The sequence below is a fragment of the Hemitrygon akajei genome, unplaced genomic scaffold (assembly GCF_048418815.1).
Source record: "Hemitrygon akajei unplaced genomic scaffold, sHemAka1.3 Scf000043, whole genome shotgun sequence".
NCBI lineage: Eukaryota > Metazoa > Chordata > Chondrichthyes > Myliobatiformes > Dasyatidae > Hemitrygon > Hemitrygon akajei.
In genome coordinates, this window is record NW_027331929.1 from 8,635,087 (window position 1) to 8,657,357 (window position 22,271).

Below are 22,271 nucleotides of genomic sequence, written 5' to 3' on the forward strand. Positions count from 1 at the left end.
CGTCTCCGTCACCCCTCCCACCCTTGCAAGCTCCCCCGTCATGGTGAACCAGTCCCTCACTTCGCCGTGTCGCTCATCCTCTACCTTCCCTACTGCCCGCCCACTCTCCGTGACACGCTCCATCCTCTAAAACCCTCACTATCTCCGTCGACCCCTCCCCTCTCTGTGACAACAGGCAATTGTGGTGACTATGAGAGAGAGAAAGCGTCTGGTGCTGCACCTCTCCCCTCCCACCGGATATCTGTCACCGGTTTCTGAGCCTCTTCACAGCTCTACATGCACAGACCGGTCACGTGGTCCCACCATCAGTGGCTGCAGTCCCACCACCCTTTCACTGGTCTCCTCTCTCCTCCCCTTCCTTCCTCTTCTGGCAGCACGCCATCCTGTCACACAGACACACACAGCATCTCCGAGAGACACACACAGTTCGAGTCTGCTGGAACACCGAAGTGCTCGGTATTGGTGAGTGGGGAGACGGGGGGGGGAGGGGGCTGGGGGAGCCGCATACATTTTCTGACTCCAGTACACTGTGCTGCGATGGAGCGGGGGGTGGTTCACATGTCTGACACCGGGAGTGTGATGGGTCGGTGTAGGCTGAGTTTCTGTCTGTGTCTGATCCCGGGAGTGCATAATGGGAGCAGTGTGGAAGGGATTGTTCACTCCGATTCTGACCCCGGTAGTGTGTGCTGGATCGTTGCGGAGTGAGCGTTACTCAGTGTATGTTTCCAGGAGTGTGTGATGGGCTTTTATGGAGGGATTCTCGCTCTGCCTCTTACTCCTGGTCATGGGTCGGTCGATTTCGGCGTTTAAGTTGACTCTAATCAGAGATAGGGAGCAAGAAAATGGTGCCTAACACGTTCTGCTCCAACGGCTGCAAACTGAACACCCTTTCTGTGGCCCCACTCTCCGCCCCTTCCTTCCGCTTCTCTCAGTACACCATTCTTTTTCTATGTTTCTTAACTGGGTGAGTGAGCAGCAAATATTAAATGGCAGCAATTAAATCTGTATGTACGGGAAGGTGCTTTTGCAAAGTGAGATCAGGGATTTAGCTATTAAATGAAAGTACAGGACCACCAGCCGTCCCAAAGTGTCCAGCCATAGGAAGACCATACAGATCAGCACGGGGATCAAGTGCTGGTGTAGGTTGGAGGGCTGCAAAATTTGGAATCACTGTATTTTTTTCCAAGGAAGTTGGGATCTGTATAGAAGAGATGGAAGACGGTTTACACATAAACTAGAGGGGGAGTGATATCCTAGCGGGAAGGTTTGTCAGTACTGTGCATGAGAGTTTTTGGGAGAGTTGTTGAACTGGAGGGGAACTGATATCCTAGCGGGAAGGTTTGTCAGTACTGTGCATGAGAGTTTTTGGGGGAGTAGTTGAACTGGAGGTGATTTGGAGAAGTTGTTTTCTGCCAAAGCTGCTCTTGGTATCTTGGAGCCCAAGCGCTGTTTACTTCGTTGCAGCAGGGAACAATCTGTACTGTGAATAGGGGGAGGTGTTGAAGGAGAGAGGGATTTTGGTCTACGGCTGGAGAATACACAGTGTGAATAGAGGGACCCCTCCCGTCATCATCACTCTTCCCTCCCTTACAAACCTCCATGTCTCCTATCGTATTTGCATCCACCACCGTTGCAGGCAGACCATCCCACTAACTCATCCCTCTCTCAGTTAAAAGCTTACCGCTGACATGTCCTCTGTACCTCCTTCCAAGCACCTTAAAACTGTGCCCACTCCTGATAGTCATCTCAGCTGCAGGATAAAGTCTGTGACTGTCCACACGATCAATGCCTCTCATCATCTTCTACATCTTTATCAGGTCACCTCTCATCCTACGTCGCTCCCAGGAGAAAAGGCCAAGTTCACTCAACCTATTCTCAGAGGGCATTGTCCCCAATTCTGGCAACAACTTGTAAATCTCCTCTGCAATCTTTCTATGCCTTCCACATCTTTTCTTCAGCGAGGCGACAATAACTGAGCTCAGTACTCCAAGTGGGGTCTGAGCAGGGTCTGACATAGCTGCAATATTACGTCTCGGCGTCTAAATTCAGTTCCACGATTGATGAAACCCAACACACCATGCGCCTTCTTAACCACAGAGTCAACCTGCGCAGCCGCTTTGAGCGTCCTACGGACTCGGACCCCAAGATCCCTCTGATCCTCCACACTGCCAAGAGTCTTGCCATTAATACTATATTCTGCCATCATATTTGACCTGCCAAAATGAACCACCGCACACTTATCTGTGTTGAACTCCACCTGCCACTTTTCAGCCCTGTTGTGCATCCTATCAATGTCTCGCTGGAACCTCTGAAAGACCTCCACACTATCCACAACACGTCTAATCTTTGCGTCATCGTCAAACTTACTAACCCGTCCTTCCACTTCCTCATCCAGGTCATTTATAAAATTCAGGAGGAATGAGCCCCAGAACAGGTCCCTGAGGAACTCCACTGCTGACCAACTGCCATGCAGAATATCACACGTCTTCAGTGAAACATTCCCTTCCGTGGGCAAGCCAGTTCCCGATCCACAAAACAATGTTCCCTTGGATCCCATGCCTCCTTACTTTCTCAATAAGCCTTGCCTGGGGTACCTTATCAAATGCCTCGCTGAAATCCATATACACTACAGCTACTGCTCTTCCTTCATCGATGCGTTTAGTCACATCCACAAATAATTCGTACGGCGCAACCTGCAATTTTAAAAGCCATGATGACATTTCCTAGTCATATTATACCTCTCTAAATGTTTATGAATCCTGCCTCTCAGGAGTTTCTGCACTGTTACCAAACAGTGAGTTAAGACTCACTTGTCTATAATTGAGCTATCTCTGCTCCCTTTAGGGAGCAACATCCGCAACTCTCCAATCGTTCGGAACCTCTCCCGTCCCCATTGATGGTGCAATGATCATCGCAGGAGGCTCAGCAATATCATCGCTCGCCTTCCACGGTAGCTTGGGGTTCATCTCATCCTATCCCAGCGACATATCCAACTTGATGCTTTCCAAAATATCCAGCACATCCTCTTTCTTAACATTTACATGCTCAATCACTTCAGTCTGCTGCAGGTCATCACTACTATCGCCAAGATCCTTTTCCATAGCGAATAGTGAAGCAAAGTATTCCTTAAGTACCTCTGCTACTTCCTTCGGTTCCATACACACTTTCCCAATGTCAGACTTGATAGCTTCAAATCTTTCAGGTCTTATCCTTTTGCTCTTCACATACTTGTAGAATGTCTTGGGTTTTTCCTTAATCCTGCCCGCCAAGGCCTTCACATGGCTCCTTCTGGCTCTCCTAATATCCCTCTTAAGCTCCCTCCTGTTAGCCTTATAATCTTCCAGATCTCTAACATTACCTTGTTCTCGGAACCTTTTGTAAACGTTTTTTTTCTTCTTGACAGAGATTCGCCGCTTTTTGATCGCTTCCGACCGCGACTTCCAATGGGTGCAATATCAGGAGATGAACAGGACCTGGTGATAATATCGACTAAAAGTCCTTGAGTTGCATTCGTCCCTTGAATCCAGGATGACTGGGAATTCCCTTCTGGATCTTTGGCAGACTTCCTGTCTGAAGAAGACTTACGCCCTCAGCAACAACTTTTCCATCCTCGAAAGCAAATTCTTCTGCCAAGTGTTGACGAGCAGGAAAGGTGAGGTAAAATGCCCCATTTCCCCGCTCCTAATCTCAAGTGAGAGGGAGAGAGACAGAGACAGAGAGAAAGAGCGAGGAGAGAGAGAGAGAGAGAGAGAGAGAGAGAGAGAGAGAGAGGAGAGAGAGAGAGAGAGAGAGAGAGAGAGAGAGAGAGAGAGAGAGAGAGAGAGAGAGAGAGAGAGAGAGAGAGAAGAGATAGGTTTACTCAGTCTCTGATTTTGGCAATGAGTTTTGGGACGGTGTGATGTTCGCCACACCCAGTGTTTGACATCGCAGGTGTGTTCACACTGCTTCTAACCCTGGCTTTGCGACGAGAGGGCGTTTGACATCTGGCATTTGTGATTGAACATGGGGAGAAACTTGAAGTTTAGAATCGAGCAGTATTGAAGGATCTTCACTTTGTGTCCCACCCAGGCGGTGTGTGTTGAGCCTTTGGAGGGAGTTCCACTCCGTGTCTGACCTGGGATTTTATGATGGGACGGTGTAGAGGGAGAGTAAGTGTGTTTGGAAAGTGTAGAGGGAGCCGCACTCCTTCTGATCAAGATAGTGTGTGATGGGACGGTGTGGAGGGAAATTCACTCTGTGTCGGACTCCAAGAGTGTGTATTTGAACGGTGTGAAGAGATCCTCAAACTTAGGATGACTCACGGCGGATGTAATGGATGACACGGAGGGAGATTCACTGTTCCTTCTTCCTAATTCCCAGAGCACCTGCGTTCCCAGGACTGGATCAGGAATGAGGACCTGTGTTTATTCCATATTGACGTTTAAAATATCTTACGATGGAGCGAAGCAACATTGTTCTAACTGCGATTCAAAGCTTCTTGAAATGAGTTCTAAAGAGGAAGAGGTATGTGTCAGATCGACAGAAGAAATATCCGCACCAGTGACTCCGCCCACTCCAGTACATCACACACTTCCGGGGTCAGACACAGAGAGAAGCTACACACGTTGGCGTTGCATTGTGCCGGTGGTCAGGGCCCACTGGAGAGTAAATGAGATTGTATCCGCTGTCGACCTTTTGTGGAGTTCGCTAAATTGCAGCGGGGCCACGTCTTTGCTGGGGAAGGGGTGACTCTGGATAGGACCAGCCTCTCAAAGCATCCGTGAGTATCACTGGGCGATTGTAGCTGAGACAGCTCTCCCTACTCTTCTCGGGCACTGGTGTGATTGCCGCCCTTTAGAAGCAGCTGGAAAATTCCGACCACAGCTTTGAGAGATTGAAGGTGTCCTCGGACACTCCAACCTCAACTACAGTCCTCCCCACCTTCGTCACTTTATCCCTCATTGAACCCTCCCCGTCCCCGTCAGCCCCCTCAGCACCTGCACCCCTCCTCTTCTCCGTCTTGCACTCCGTTCCCATTGCTCGTTGTCTGGGTGGCACGTCTTCGACCCCGCCACCCAGACAACCCCCCGCCCTCGTGTTCACACGGAATGTCGAGAGAATGGGGGAGAGCTGACGTCAAGTGTTACATCTCCTCCTTTCCACCGGATATCGAGCTCTCAGTTCTCAGCCTCTCTACATCTCCGTGTAGGCAGGCCAATTGTGTGGTTCCTCACCACATCCTCCCAGTCACTGCAATCACAGCAGCCGTCTCTGTCCTCCCCTACCCTCTTCTAATCTCTACACTACATCCGGTCACACACGCATACTATCTCTGAGACAGACACACAATTAGAGACTACAGGAATGCAGAAGTGCAGAGGACTGGTGAGAGGGGAGAATATGCTGAGAGGAAGCTTCGCTCGGTTTCTGACTCTGTTAGGGTGTTATGGCACATTCCGGAGGGAGATTCACTCTGTCAGACACCGGGAGTGTGTAAAGGGACGGTGTAGAGTGCGATTCACTTTGTGTCTGACCCCGGGACTGTGTGATTGAAGGGAGTGGAGAGAGCTTCATTTAGTGCCTGGGAATGACACGGGGAGTGTGTAATGGGACGGTGTAGAGTGCGATTCACTCTGTGTCTCACCCCGGGAGTGTGTGATGGGACGGTGTGGAGGGCGCTACACTCAGTGACTGACCCCGGGAGTGTTCGCTTTGAGTGTCCAGAGGTTCTCCTTCTCTCTATATATCTCTATACATCCCCCCACACAGTCTCTCTCTCTCCCCTCCAGCACAGTCTCCTTATCTGTCCGAACTCTTTCAATCTTTTGCTCTACCATCTTTATTTCACACACTCTCTCTAAACCCAGTCCCACTCTCTGTCTAAAACTACACACTCTCTCTCTCTCACTCTATCACTTCTCTGTTGCTCTCGCATCAATCTCTTTCTCTCTCCCACTCTCTCTTTCTCCCTCTATTATATCTCGCTCGTTGGCTCTCTCTTTCTGAACTGTGTTGAGAATTGCCTGATGGAGTTCAACTCAGACAAGTGTGAGGTGCTTCATTTTGGTAGATCCAATATGACGGCAGATATAGTATTAACGGTAATACTCTTTGGCAGTGTGGAGGATCAATAGGGTTTTGGGGTCGGAGTTCAGACGACATTTAAAGCAGCTACGCAAGATGATCTTTGGTTACGGAAGCATACGGTGCATTGGCCTTCATCAACCGTGGGCTTGAGATTAGGTGCCGAGAGGTAATAATGCAGCAATATTGAACCCTACTCAGACCCCACTTGGAGTACTGCGCACTGTCCTTTTCTCACTCTTTCCCTTTCTCTCTTCAGTTGCTAATGCCTCTCTGTCTACAACACCCTCCGTCTCTTTCACTGTACTGTCTCTCTCTACGCCCACTTCTCTCTTTCTCTACCCTCACTCTCTCTTTCTCACTCGCTATTCTCTCTCCCTATATCTCTCTCTCTCTCTCCTCTCTCTCTCTCTCTCTCTCTACCCACACACTACCTCTCTCGCCTCCATTCTCTCATTCTCTGTAACGCCTCTCTCTCCCAATCCCCCTCGCTATATCCCACTCCCTCACATTCTACCCCCACTCGCTCTCACTGCGGTCTCTCTCTACCCCAATTTCTCATCCTCTCTTTCACGGTCCTCCCCTCTCTCACTCACAACCACACACTCTCGCTCCCTCTCTACAACCACTCTCTCTAGCCCCACACTCTCTCTCAGTACGCCCTCTCCTAACCCACACATTGCCTCTCTCACCGAACTCTCTCTCTTTGTCTATCGTCTCTCTGACTCACTCTAATCCCACTCTCTCTATCCCCTCTTTCTTTACCCCACAATCTCTCCATCATTACTACCCCTTCTCTTGCTCTACCCCACTCTTCCCATCAGTCTGCACTCTCTCTCTCTCTCTCTCTCTCTCTCTCTCTCTCTCTCTCTCTCTCTCTCTCTCTCTCTCTCTCTCTCTCTCTCTCTCTCTCCCTCACTACCACCCAACCTTTCTCTACCACCACACTCTCTCCACACTCATTCTCTCCCGCTCTCACTAGTCATTCTCTCCTCCCCTACTCTCTCTTTTCACTACCGTCTCTATCTACCCCACCTCTTTGTACACCTCTTTTTCTCGACCACTGCTCAGTCTCTCTACTCCAATTCTCTCTCTCTAAACTCTCTCACCACTCTTCCTCTCTCTCTACCCTACTGTCTCTCCCGTTTCCCACACTTCCTCTCTTTCTCTCTATCGTTGCCCATTTCCTCCAGTCTCTCTCCCTGTAAACATACCTTCTACTCTCACAGACAGTCTCCCTCTGTCCCTCCCGCTCGAACCCCACTCTCTTTCTCTGTCCCGCTCTCCCCCTCTCTCTCGTTTTACCCTCTCTCTCCCACTCTCTCTCTCTACCTCAACTCTCTCTCTTTCATTCTACCGTATCCCTCTTGTCTCAATCTTTCTCCAATCCGTCTCTTTCTCTGCACTCCCATTCTATGTCCACCAACCCTCCATCTCTCTCTCTTCCACTGTCTACAACCATTGTCCCTCTATCCTACCGTCTCTCTCCATTTCCACCCACAATCTCTCTCTCTTTACTGCTGCAGTTTCCTTCTCTCCCCCAAAACCTTTCTCTAACCACACTCTCTCGCTCTTTCATTCTACCCCCACACTCTCCCACTCTACCACCCTCTCTCTCTCTCTCTTCCTCTATCTCTCTCATCTCTGTCTTTCTACGCCCCACTCCATAGAGCGAGAGAACATGACAGCACAGAAACAGGCCCTTTGGCTCTTCTTGGCTGTGCCGAACCATTTTTCAAGTCCCACTGACCTGCACGTGGGTCATATCCCTCCAAACCCCTCTCATCCATATACCTGACAAGATTTTCTTAAATGCCAAAAGTGAGTCCGCATTAAACAATTCATCTGACAGCTCATTCAACACTCCCACCACTCTCTGCGTGAAGAAGACCCCCCCCCAATGTTCCCTTTAAACTTTTTCCCCTTCACCCTTAACCCACGACCTCTGGCTTTCTTGCTATTGCTTTGCTGTCTTGTTGAAGACCCGCTCAGTGTAGCCGCAGGTTTTCAAGTCCTCTCTGAAAAACTAACAAACCTCAGCTCATGTTGCCATGGGTGACGAGAGTCCTTTGATAACGATCAGCGTGCGCTGGTTTCCTGTAAACTTCAACGGAACAATGTCAGTTTTCTTTGATAATTACTGCAAGCTTTGATAAAACGGCAAGCTATTGTTTTCGACTTCTTCTGGTGTAAATTTGGTGCAGATTTGAGAGAGAGACGAGAGAGAGAGAGAGAGAGAGAGAGAGAGAGAGAGAGAGAGAGAGAGAGAGAGAGAGAGAGAGAGAGAGAGAGAGAGAGAGAGAGAGAGAGAGAGAGAGAGAGACTGTGAGGAGTTGTTCATTTCACTCGGAGGGAGGGAGCTCGCTTGCTTCAGTGACTGTTGGGTGTTTGTCCCCGGGGCCGTGGTTTTTCGCGCAAAGATGGTCTGAATCCCCGGTGATGAGCAGAGCAGTGGGACGGTCAGAAGATCAAAGCAGGAACCAACCGTGGGTGGAGTGGGGGAGGACATCAGAGGCTCTGCATGAGTGTCACATATCTATCTGGTTCACACATTCTTCGCTCCTGTCATCCCTCACTTATCCCCTCATTCCACTTCTTTCTCCCGTCTTCTCTTCTTATCACACTCCATCGTCCACATCTCTGTCAATCGTCCATTCACTGCATCCCTCCTCCCTCTTTGCAGCGCTCTCTGCTCCCTTTCATGCGCTTCGCCCACTATCTGTCCTTTTCACTCTTTCTACCTCCCTTCCTTTCTTCCCCTGTCAGCTTGCACTCTGCTTTCTCCCTCTCTCCCCAATTTCTCTCAAATTGCCCCGATCTTTCTGCATTCCCTATCCATTCACTCCCACCTATACCAACCTCCTATCACTGCCCTCCCTCTCTGTCCCCTTCACCCACTTCTCTCTCTCCGACCTCCCCTAACGTTCCCTCATTCTCCTTCCCCAACTTTCACGCCACTCTCACTGCTCCTGCCCCCACCACTCTCATCTGTTGAGATAATCGTTCTCACACCTTTACTCTCTCTCTCCTCCCCCGCACTTCCTTCCCCTGCTCTCGGCCTCTCTCATTATCGGCCCTTGATCTGGTGTTTGTTGCTGTCGGTCAAACTCCCCTATGAACACGGGCTTCCTTTGTCAACGGTCACTTCAACTTCCTATTCAACCTTTCTGTGTAACTCAGTTTCTCAATCCCGGCAACATCCTTGTAAACCTTCTCTGCAGTTTTTCAAACTTTTTAATATCCTTCCTGTAATTAGGTGACCAATACTGCACACAATACTTCAAATTCGATCTAACCGATGTCTTATACAATCTCACCATTACATTCCAGCTCTAATACTCAATACTTTGTTTTATAAAGGGCAATTTACCAAAAGCTTTCTTTACAACCCTATCTACTTGTGAAAACACTTTTAGGGAATTATGTATCTGTACTCCCAGATCCCTCTGTTCTACTGCACTCCTCAGTGTCCGACCATTTACCTTGTATATTCTACCTTGGTTTAATCTTCCGAACTGCAATACCTCACACGTCTGCAGTAAAATCGATCTGCCATTTTCAGCCATTCCTCCAAATCCCTCTGAGGTCCAAATCCCTCTGCAAGCTTTGAAAACCTTCCTCACTGTCCACTACACCTTCAATCTTTGGATCATCAGCAAATTTTGCTGATCCAATTTGTCATATTATCATCCGGATCATTGATATAAATGACAAGTAACAATGGACGCAGCACTGATCGCTGTGGCACACCACTAGTCACAGGCCTCCACTCAAAGTAGCAATCCTCCACTACCACTCTCTGGCCTCTTCCATTGAGCCAATGTCTAATCCAATTTACTATCTGTGAGGCCACCATCTCGCACTCTATGAATCCCTCTCCACCCCACTCCCTTCTCCCGCTTCCTCTTGTTATCAGCTGCTTAGCTCGTGTCTGTTGATGTCGGTCTGATTCCCTTGTCAAAACAGGCTTCCACTGACAATGCTTGCTTCTCCTTCCTGAGTTTAGAGACACAAAGAATCCTCTGCAGGATGGACGACAGTGAGACTTACGTGAACGTGAAATTCACGAAAACGGACTCACAGTCTCCTTCCCGAGGTGAGTGTGGCCGAGAGACGAAGGAACGGAGTTTCAGTCTGTGTCTGTCCCCGGGAGTGTGTGATGGGACAGTGGGGACGGAGATTTACTCTGTGTCTGACCCCGGGAGTGTGTGATGGGACGGTGTGGAGGGAGATTCGCTCTGTGTCTGACCCCGGGAGAGTGTGATGGGACGGTGTGGAGGGAGATTCACTCTGTGTCTGACCCCGGGAGTGTGTGATGGGACGGTGAGGAGGGAGATTTACTCTGTGTCTTTATGTCCTTGTAAATCTTCTCTGCACTCTTTCAACATTATTAATATCCTTCTTGTAATTCGGTTACCGAAATTGTACACAATACTCCAAATGCGGACTCAAAAAATGCATTATACAACCTCTCTATAAAATTCCAACTCTTCTACTCACTACTTTGATTTATAATGGCCAATGTACCAAAAGCTCTCTTTACTATCCTTTTTACCTTTAGGCGCAACTTTTCGGGAATTTTGTATCTGTATTCCGAGATCCCTCTTGTCTACTGTTCTCTTCAGTGCCCTGCCAATTACCTTGTATGTTCTACAATGGGTTTTCCTTCCAAAGTGCAATACCTCACACTTGCCCGTTGTAAACTCCATCTTCAAACACGAGGAAACCTGCAGATGCTGGAAATTCAAACAACACACACAAAATGCTGTTGGAATGTAGCAGGCCAGGCATCATCTATAAGGCGAAGCACTGACGACGTTTCAGGCCGAGACTCACTGACCACTAGAACTCCAATCTTAGTATCATCAGCAACTTTGCAGGTGCAGTTCACCACATTATCAACCAGACCATTGATGTAGTTGATAAATATCAATGGACCCAGCACTGATTCCTGTGGCTTACCACTAGTCACAGGCCTCCACTCAGAGTAGCAATCCTCCACTACCACTCTCTGGTTTCTTCCACTGAGCGAATGACTAATTCAATAGATAGATAGATAGATACTTTATTCATCCCCATGGGGAAATTCAACTTTTTTTCCAATGTCCCATACACTTGTTGTAGCAAAACTAATTACATACAATACTTAACTCAGTAAAAAATATGATATGCATCTAAATCACTATCTCAGAAAGCATTAATAATAGCTTTTAAAAAGTTCTTAAGTCCTGGCGGTAGAATTGTAAAGCCTAATGGCATTGGGGAGTATTGACCTCTTCATTCTGTCTGAGGAGCATTGCATCGATAGTAACCTGTCGCTGAAACTGCTTCTCTGTCTCTGGATGGTGCTATGTAGAGGATGTTCAGAGTTATCCATAATTGACCGTAGCCTACTCAGCGCCCTTCGCTCAGCTACCGATGTTAAACTCTCGAGTACTTTGCCCACGACAGAGCCCGCCTTCCTTACCAGCTTATTAAGACGTGAGGCGTCCCTCTTCTTAATGCTTCCTCCCCAACACGCCACCACAAAGAAGAGGGCGCTCTCCACAACTGACCTATAGAACATCTTCAGCATCTCACTACAGACATTGAATGACGCCAACCTTCTTAGGAAGTACAGTCGACTCTGTGCCTTCCTGCACAAGGCATCTGTGTTGGCAGTCCAGTCTAGCTTCTCGTCTAACTGTACTCCCAGATACTTGTAGGTCTTAACCTGCTCCACACATTCTCCATTAATGATCACTGGCTCCATATGAGGCCTAGATCTCCTAAAGTCCACCACCATCTCCTTGGTCTTGGTGATATTGAGACGCAGGTAGTTCGAGTTGCACCATATCACAAAGTCCTGTATCACCTCACCATTTATACCTCGTGACTGAATCTTCCTAACTGACTTCCCATGCGAGATCTTGTCAGAGGCCTTACTGAAATCCCTGTAGACAACATCCATTGCCTCCCGTTCATCCACTTTCCTGGTAACCTCCTCGAAAAACTTTAATACCTTTGCTAAACATGACCTATCACGCACAAGTCATGTTGATTGTCCCTGATAAGTCCCTGTCGATCCAAATACGTAGATCCTATCTCTTAGTACTCCTTCCAATAATTTACCTACTACTGACGGCACATTTACCGGATGACTTTTAAACATTTGTTAAACAACGGAACAGCATGAGATATCCTCCAGTCCTCCAAACCCTGATGTGTGTGATTGGACGGAGAGGAGGGAAATTGCCTCTGACACCGGGTATGAGTGACGGGACTGTGTGGAGGGATATTGACTCTTGTCAGACCCCTGTAGTGTGCGATGAATTGGTATGGAGACTGCTTAACCCTGCGTCTGACCCGGGAGTGTGTGATGGGACGGTGCGGACAGATTACATTTTCTGTCTGACCCCGGGAGTGTGTGAAGTTACGATGGTGCGGGAGCTTCACTCTGTGTCTGACCGCGGGACTGTGTGATGGGACGATGGTGAGGAAGCTTCCCTCTGTGTCTCACGCCGGGTGTGTGTGTTGGGACGGTGTGGAGAGAGTTTCACTCTCTCTGCTTGCAGAAGTGTGTGATGGGCCGGAGTGGAGGGAGATCGCCTCTGAGCACGGAGTGTGTGATGCGACGGTGTGCAGGGAGATTTCCTTTGGGTCTCACAGAGTGAATCTGTATTGCGATTTGTCTTAAAATCCCCTACTATCACAACTTTATGTTTCCTGCAGTTGTCTGCTATCTCTCTACAGATTTGCTCCTCAAATTCTGAGTGACTATAGGGTGGCCTATACGACAACCCCATTAATGTGGTCGACAGGGAAGGGTCGTGCCGTTAACTTTCTCCTGTCCCTCTCTTTCCCTCGTCCACGTTTTCTTCCACTCATTCTATCACCTTTCTCCCTCAACTGTGCTATCGCTCTCACACTTGTCATTCCCTTCCGCTCATAACCTCGCTTCCTTTTCCATCCGCCAATCTCTCCCATTCTCTCCTGGTTCTGTTTCTCCATTCTATTCTACCTTTCAGCCCATCGCACCACTCTCCATTCTCCACCCCCCCCCCCCCCCATCGATCCCTTCTACCGTTTGCCTCCTACTTGGAATCCCAGTCTTTACCCGTCACTTCCCCCCTCCCTTACCTTCTATACCTCCCTCTCAGCTATTCTTCACCGTGTCGACTCCGTCTCTGTCCGACTCTCTCTCGCCCTCACTCTGCTCTGTCTCTCTGTTCTCACTCCCACGATTCTCTACAGGTTTCTCCACCTTCTATTTCTCACCCTCTCTTATATTCTCTCCTCCTCTCCCAGACGGTCTAACATCCACATACTCAGTGCTAAAGTCTGGGAAAGACGAACTTCTGATCGATGAGGATGAAGATCTTTCAATCTCCTCTGGACCAGTCAAACTATCAGCGATTGCTCGAGCAGGTTTGAGTTCACAGTATTAGCGTCAATGTGAAGGAGTCACGTGCTATACGCACAGAAGTTCAACTTCTAACGCATCTGCATCGACCACTTTCTATGACAGCTCGTTCCATAGATGGCCCAGCATCTCAATTTAAAAAAAAAATCACTCGTGTCACCACCTTCTACAATCACCTGATCCCTCATCGCTTTGGTCCTCAATTCTCCAAGCCCAGAGAGAAAAATGGCTCTGAGTATTCACCTTGTCTGTGCCCCATGTGGTTCCGCATGGGAGGTTAGTAAGGAAGATTCAGTCGCTAGGTATACATGGAGAGGTAGTAAATTGGATTAGACATTGGCTCAGTTGAAGAAGCTAGAGTGGTAGTGGAGGATTGCTGCTCTGAGTTGAGGCCTGTGACTAGGCAGTGTCTGCCTTTTATGCCTGAACCTTCCCTGTTGTCCAGCTCAGGACTGGTTTCCGGATATAGACACTGACAGACCATGTACAATGGACTAGCGCTCTCGAAGCCCCCTTTGTAAATAACCACCGCACACCTACGTGAAATCGCACTTCGTGAAGCTCTGCTGACGCCGCCTATGGGCAATGTACTTTCTATACCGGTCTCTCCTCCTTTCACTTCTTCTTCTCTCTCATTCTCTCTCAGACGGTCTGAACTCCACCTACTCAGTGCTGAACCTTCCAAAAGACGAGCATCACTTGGAAGAGTCTGAAGATCCTCCTATTACATCGGGACCCGCCGGAATGTCAGCGGCTGCACCGGCAGGTCAGAGTTCACAATAATGACATCACTTTGAAGTGGTCACGTGTTTTACGCACAAGTGTTCTGGTTCCAATGATTCTACTTCGACCACTTCCTCTGGTAGCTCATCCTACAGACGGGTAAAAAAAAAGTTGTCAATCTTGTCCTCAGTTGCATCATCTACTGCTATCACCTTATCCCTGAGCGCTTTATACCTCGATTCTCCAAGCTCAGAGTAAAAATGAGTCTGTGCTTTCACCTTGTCTTTGCCCCATGTGGTTTTCTACAGCTCCGTTAGTTCACCATAGAACCATAGAACATTACAGCACAGAAACAGGCCTTTTGGCCCTTCTTGGCTGTGCAGAACCTTTTTTCTGCCTAGTCCCACGGACCTGCACCTGGGCCATATCAACCCAAACGCCTCTCATCCATATACCTGTCCAAGTGTTTCTTAAATGTCCAAAGTGAGCCCGCATTCACCACTTCATCTGGCAGCTCATTCCACACTCCCATCACTCTCTGCGTGAAGAAGCACCCCCCTACAATGTTCCCTTTAAACTTTTCCCCCTTCATCCTTAACCCACGACCTCTGCTTTTTTTCCTCCACTGGCCTCAGGCAAAAAAGCCTAGCTGGATTCAGTCTACCTATACCCACCATCATTTTATACACCTCTATCAAATCACCCCTCATTTTCCTACCCTCCAGGGAATAAAGTCCTAACCTATTCAACCTTTCTGTGTAACTCAGTTTCTCAGTTCCCGGCAACATCCTTGTAAACCTTCTTTGCACTTTTTCAAAATTTTTAATTTCCTTCCTGTAATTCGGTGATCAATACTGCACACAATACTTCAAATTCGGTTTAACCGATGTCTTACACAATCTCACCATTACATTCCAGCTCTAATACTCAATAATTTGTTTTATAAAGGGCAATTGACCAAAAGCTTTCTTTACAACCCTATTTACTTGTGAAGCCACTTTTAGGGAATTATGTACCTGTACTCCCAGATCCCTCTGTTCTACTGCACTCCTCAGTGTCCGACCATTTACCTGGTAAGTTCTAGATTGGTTTAACCTTCCGAAGTGCAATATCTCACACGTCTGCATTAAAATGGATCTGCCATTTTTCAGCCTTTCCTCCAAATCCCTCTGAGGTTCAAATCCCTCTGCAAGCTTTGAAAACCTTCTTCACTGTCCACTACACCTTCAATCTTTGGATCATCAGCAAATTTTGCTGATCCAATTTGTCAGATTATCATCCAGATCATTGATATATATGACGAATGACAATGGAGCCAGCACTGATCCCTGTGGCACACCACTGGTCACAGGCCTCCACTCAAAGTAGCAATCCTCCACTACCACTCTCTGTCTTCTTCCATTGAGCCAATGTCTAATCCAATTTACTACCTCTCCATGTTACCTAGCGACTGAATCTTCCTAACTAACCTCTCATGCGGGACCTTGTCAAAGGCCTAACTGAAGTACATGTATATAACATCCACTGCCTTCCCTTCATCTACTTTATCGGTAACTTCCTCGAACCACTCTAATAGATTGGTTAAACATGACCTACCACGCACAAAGCCATGCTGACTTTTTGTAATAAGTCATTGTCAATCCAAGTACTTTTAGATCATATCTCTTAGTACTCCTTCCAATAATTTACTTTCTACTGATGTCAAACCTACCGGCCTATGATTCCTCGGCTTACTTTTTGAGCCTTTTTAAAGCAATGGAACTACATGAGCTACCCTCCAATCCTCCGGCACCTGACCCGTGGATTTTGACATTTTAAATATTTCTGCTCGAGCCCCTGCAATTTCAACACTAGTTCCCTTCAAGATCCGAGGGAATAACCTGTCAGGTCCTGGGGATTTATCTGCTCTGATTTGCCTCAATACAGCAAGCACCTCCTCCTCTTTAATCAGTATAGTTTTCATGACCTCCCTACTTGTTTGCCTTGTTTCCATAGACTCTATTCCAGTTTCCTTAGTATATACAGATGAAAAAACATTTAATATCTCTCCCATTTCTTTTGGTTCCATACATAGCTGACCACTTTGTTCTTTGAGTGGACCAATTTTATCCCTTACTATCCTTTTGCTCTTAACATATCTGTAGAAGCTCTTAAGATTACCTTCACCCTGACTGCCAAAGTAACCAATTCTATTATTTTAGTCCTCCTGATATCTTTCGTAAGTATTTTCTTATTCTTTTTATACTCCTCAAGCATCTTATTTCCTCCCTGTTGCCGAAACATGTTATACATCTCTCTCTCTTCATCTTTATCAGACACCTCTGCGCTCCGAGGCATAAAGTCCAACATTGCCTGACACATTTCCATAATCCAGTCCCTGAACTATCCTCGTGCATCTCCTCTGCTCACTCTCTAGCTCAGTGGCATCTTCTCTAGAGGAAGACGACGCCCTGGGAACACTCTACACAAATGTGGCTTTACTGACGTCTTGTACAATTCCAACATGACCTCCCTACTCCTGTACTCATTGCCCTGACGGATGAAGGGCGGCGCGACAGGTGCTAACTTCACCGCCCTGTCTACCTGTGACTGCACTTTCAGAGAACCGTGTCCCTGAACCCCTGGGTCCCTCTGCTCTGCAACACTCCCCAGGGTCTCTGTCTACCTGTGATTCCACTTTCAGGGAACAGACTACCTCTAGCCCTGTGTCCCTACGTTCTATAATGTCCCCCAACATTCCACTCTCCCGTCTTCCAGGGTGATCTACCATCTGTGATCTTGATACGTGTTTTGAATAGCGTTCATTATAGCTATCAATCCGGACATATTGGGCAGTCAAATTCCCCTGGGACACACACCTTTACACAGAATAGTCTCCCAAGTGAAAAAATAAAATGTTTTATTTTCTTCCCTGTTCACCATGTCTACCACCCTGCTCTCAAAAACGCCCTGGTTCCTCACTAAAGATATAAACACTGCTCTTCCCATGACTGCAAGAAACTAGAGAGCGTTGTGGAAAGAGCTGAGCCCAGCTCCGAAACCAGCTTCCCCTCCATGAACTCTTTCTACACATACTGCTGCTTCGATAAAGCACCCTGCATCATCAAAAGTCCCCGGACATTCTGTCTTCTGCACCCTCCCATCGGAGGGAAAATGCGAAAGCGTGTATCAGGAGGCTCAAGGACAGCTTCTACGCTACAATAATCTGACTATTGAACGGATCTCTAATACGATAAGATGTACTCTTGACATCAGATCTTCCTCTCTGTTGCTCTTGAATCTTATCGTCTGCCTGCACTGCAATGTCTCTATGCATATCTGGATTACATCTAATTATCTGGGTAGACAGGGCCTATTTAGCAAGAATCAACACGAGTTTATGCGTGGAGGTCAAAATAAGATTTTGCCCAATCTTATGAAATTTTTTGAAGAGGTTACTAGGAAGGTTGACGAGGGTAAAGCAGTGGATGTTGTCTATATGAAATTCAGTAAGGCCTTGGCAGGTTTCAACATGCAAGGTTAGTTAGGAAGGTGCAGCTGTTAGGTATTAATATTGAAGTAGTAAAATGCATTTAACATTGGCTGGATGGGAGTTGCCAGAGAGTAGTGGTGGATAACTGTTTGCCAGTTTGGAGGCCGGTGACTAGTGGTGTGCCTCCGAGATCTGTACTGGATCCAATGTTGCTTGTCACATACATTAATGATCTTGATGATGGGGTGGTAAATTGGATTAGTAAAGATTTAGATGATTCTAAGACAAGTGGCCTTACGATAATGAAATAGGTTTTCGAAGCTTGCAGAGAGATTTAGGCCATTTAGAAGAGTGGGCTGAGCGATTGTAGATGGGGTATAATGCTGATAAGTGTGAGGTGCTACATTGTGGTAGGACTAATCAAAAAATGACAGACATGGTAAAGAGTAGGGCATTGAGGAATGCAGTAGAACAGAGTGACCTAGGAATAATAGTGTATAGTTCCCTGAAGGTGGAATCTCATGTGGATAGGGTGGTGAAGAAAGCTTTTGTTATGCTGGCCTTTATAAATCAGAACAATGTGTATAGGAGTTGGGATGCAATGATAAAATTGTGCAAGGCTTTGGTGAGGCCAAATTTGGAGTATTGTGTACAGTTCTGGCCACCGAATTTTAGGAAGGATGTCAACAAAATAGAGAGAGTACTGAGGGGATTTACTGGAATTTTAACTGGATTTCAGCACTTAAGTTACAGAGAAAGGTTGAACGTTAGATCTTTATTATTCGTAGCGTAGAAGATTGAGGTGGGTCTTGACAGAGTTATTTAAAATTATGAAGGGTATAGTTATAGTTGACATGGATAGGCCTTTTCCATTGAGAGTAGGGGAGATTCAAACAAGAGGACATAAATTGAGATTTATGGGGCAAAGGTTTAGTGGTAACACAAGTGGGGACCTCTTTACACAGAGAGAGGTAGCTGTGTGGAACTAACATCCTGTAGAAGTGGTGGAAGCCGGTTCATTATTGTCGCTAAAAAAATGGATAGGAAAGGAATGGAGCGATACCGGCTGAGTGCCGGTCTGTGGGAATAGGTGAGTGTAATCGTTCAGCACGGACTAGAAGGACCGTGAGAGCCTGTTTCTGTGCTGTAACTGTTACATGGTTATATGTCTAAATGGTCTGGATGAAAATATAGGTGGGGGGGGTTTGGTATGTTTGTAGATGATACGTTGATGGGTGTTGCGGATCGCATAGAGGACCTGCAAAGAATTCCGTAGGCGATGGAACAGTTTCTGATATGGGACGGAGGATTGGCAGATGGTGTTTAACCCGGACAAACGTAAAATGTTGTACCTTGGTAGTGGAAATGCTCAGAGACAGCTCTCTACTAAAGCCAAAACACTAAATGTGTTTTTACCAGAGGGATCTTACAGTCCAATGCCACTGTTCATGCCATGGTTTCTGATAGGATGGCTCAGAATGCCATGCCTGCCATTATTAGTTGGGGCACTAAGTTTAAAAGTCCGGCTGTTATAAAGCAACTTCACAAAAATTTCTAGTCAGCATGTGTTACGTACCCCGTAACTGGGTGACTAACCAGCAAGAGAAAGAAGAATCTGTTGGAGTCTGTTGGTACTATATTCAAAAGTGTTTATTAGTAAAATAAGCAAATTAATATCAATAATGCAAGTATATAGATAATACACGTTAGCAATAATAAAAATAAAAGTGTGGGAATAATAATAAGCAATTATAAACAAGCTCTATCGATGTCTAGGGGATAATGTATTGTCATAGAAAAGTATAAGGTTCAGTTCATTTCATACGTGCTGCTGTAGATATTGGTTGTTGTGTTGTAATCGTTGGAGAAAGAGAGAGAGCGAGAGAGAGAGAGAGCGAGATGTAACAGCTACAGTCATGCAAACCTTCCTTTACGTTCTTGATCCGCCATAGCGTTGTGGCCATTCAGTTAATGACCCCTCTGTCCTTCAGCTGGACCGTTCTTCTGTGGTGGACTCGTCACTCTGGCATGAGTGGACACACACACATGTCCCCATCGGCCCTGCTATAACACTGTGAGTTCAACCGACCGATTTCTTTGTTCGGTCTCCGATGCCCCACACCTTCCCGTGGGTTCCAACACTCAAGCAGTGCTCAATAGTGTGTCTCCTGGTGTGTCTGAGGGGTGTCTCCCCAGACCTCACTTTTATCCCTACTCACGGGGTCTCAGTTGTCAATCAATTTTGAATGGCTGTGTCCATCAAACCAGCCCACTCCAGCTGTCCACTGAGGAATGTTAATGAACAGAATGGTACAAGGTGAACAACCCTCTCAGAAGCCATAAGTCTCTCAGAAGTCATAGTACGGTGAATCAACAAGTCTCTCTCCCCTGCTTCACCTTTCTCTTATCTGCAGCAGATGTTCTCTCATGTTTTCTTTTCCATCTCTCTCTCTCATTAGCAGCATAGAAACAGTAACGGTTTGTGATTCTCCCGGGGGGAGGGGGCATATGGGCAACTCAGCACCCTTCTGCCCATCAGAGCTGTTCATCCTTCATAACACATGAATCAGGCGTATTGAATACAGTTCTGGTCACCCCGTTATCGGAAGGATGTCAAGGCCTTTGCTGTCATCCGGAGAGGATAAACGGGATGTTGCCTGGTTTCGATGGCTTGGGCACGTGGTTGTTTCCCCTGGAGCGGAAGAAAATGAGGTTGATCAGATCATAAGAGTTTCAGACGGTATCATTCCCAAACGTGAAATGTCTAACACCAGAGGGAATACATCCTGGACAGCATTGCCGGCCGAATGGCCTGTTCCTGTGCCGTACTGGCTGGTCTACGATGCAGGATGTTCGAAACACACAAAGCCTTGTTAAATGCCCAGATTCTCACACGTCTCGGCCACAGCCATTAGAGGTCCCGTGGGTAACACAACCAGTCACGGACATCCGCCGGCCTCTGGGTTTTGTGGACAAGCCAGTACGGAAACCAAATTCCAAATTCACTGTGAGTCCCAGTCATCACAATGTTGTGAATGGATCTCCCATGAGAGAAACATTGTCAAAGGCCCGTCTACAGTCAACTCTTTATCACTCCATTGAACCGCTTGATCAATACGAGATCCCTTTCCCCGTCGACAGTTAAGGGTTCTGTCGTTAATTGTGTCCTGTCGCTTCACATTTAACTCCCCAAAGGAAAATCCCTCACACTTACTTCAGCTAAACTCCGATTGCCATTTTCCACCCAGATCTACAACTGATCCATACCCCACCGAATCTATTGGCGATAGTCCGCACTGCCCACAACACCGCCAATCTTTGTGTCTTCTGAGATTTTACAACCATCCATCTCTATTCCCATCCAGGACAATCACACCCATCACAAACACCGGAAGGTCCGGTTTTATATGTATACCATTTCCCACCATCTTTTCAATTTTTTCTCAAAATTTATATTTTGTTTTTTTTCACTGAAAACATTTCGGAACAGGCACTTCCGGCCATTCAGGCCGCGCTGCTCAACAATTCTCCGAATTATTACTTTTTCTAATGGCAGTTAAATTTACAATAACCAATTAACCGAACAACCGGTATGTCTTTGGACTGTGGGAGGAACCCAGAGCGCCCGGAGGAAATCCACTCGCTCGTGGAGAGAATTTGGAAACTCCTTGTAGGCAGCGGCGGGACTAAACCCGGGTCGCTGGTACTGTAAAGTGCAATGGTAACCATCTCGTGCCCGTACCCCCCTTCTCATTGTGAGCAGCCACAAAACAAAGAAACACAGTGGAGTCCACGAAGCTCTCTCTCTCTCTCTCTCTCCATTGTCTCGTCCCCCGCTCTCTCCCACTTTTTTCTCCCATCACTCCCTCTCTCTCACCCACCCTTTCGCTGTCTCTCTCACACATCCCACTCACCCTTCACTCATAACATTGCTTCCTCTTCTCACGTGGCCATTCCCTGTCTCCGATCTCTTCCCGTTTTCCTTCTCTCCATTCGCTCACATTTTCCCCCCCCATCTCTCCCCTCTCACTCTCACCATCTTCTCCCTCTGTTTATCCGAATGGTCTCTCCACAGGTCCGCATAAACAAGAGCCGAACGAGAACATCGGGAATAGACCGGACCGTAAGATCTGTCTACTCTGCCTAGTTACGGTCGTCCTCATCGCGACAGTGGTCGGGCTCTCGATCCACGGTGAGTCAAACGGACTCCGGTTGGAGTCAGACCATAAACTAACAGTGTGGAATGAAACGTGAGTGTAAAACCTCACAATGACACGGACTCGCCGCTCAACCTGTCAGAACACGTACCTCACCGTGACACTGTCACGCCCCTCACGGTGAAGCTGACACTACCCTCACCTTGACAGGGACACAGCTCCCATCGTGACACCGTTACGTCCACACCGTGTCACCGACTCCCACCTCACCGTGACGCCGAAAAATAATAAAATCTGAATCCAGACGGCCAATTCTCCGTGGATCCCATGTATCATAATTCTCTGGATAAGCCTCCCCTGAGGGACCCGGTCAAACACCCACGGCTCCAAATTAATCAATCACATTCGGGAGAGGACCCATGGTGAGCCGAACGGGCTCCAAATGGAGGCAGGT

At 47.4% G+C, this 22,271-nt stretch overlaps 1 protein-coding gene across 2 annotated transcripts; it reads left to right on the forward strand.

Moving 5' to 3' along the window:
* The first annotated feature begins 376 nt into the window (after positions 1-376).
* Positions 377-21,964, forward strand: LOC140720495 (uncharacterized). Of its 2 annotated transcripts, XM_073035342.1 has the most exons (6): positions 377-462; positions 3,404-3,652; positions 10,070-10,159; positions 13,351-13,470; positions 14,112-14,231; positions 21,736-21,964. In XM_073035342.1, exons 2-6 carry the CDS (start codon positions 3,529-3,531, stop codon positions 21,912-21,914), a joined length of 633 nt encoding a protein of 210 aa, XP_072891443.1. In that variant the 5' UTR covers positions 377-462; positions 3,404-3,528; the 3' UTR covers positions 21,915-21,964. The 2 variants fall into 2 exon arrangements, 1 of the variants encoding a protein (XP_072891443.1); XR_012097198.1 differs by lacking the exons at positions 10,070-10,159; positions 13,351-13,470; positions 14,112-14,231; positions 21,736-21,964 and adding an exon at positions 4,360-4,649.
* The last annotated feature ends 307 nt before the right edge of the window (positions 21,965-22,271 follow it).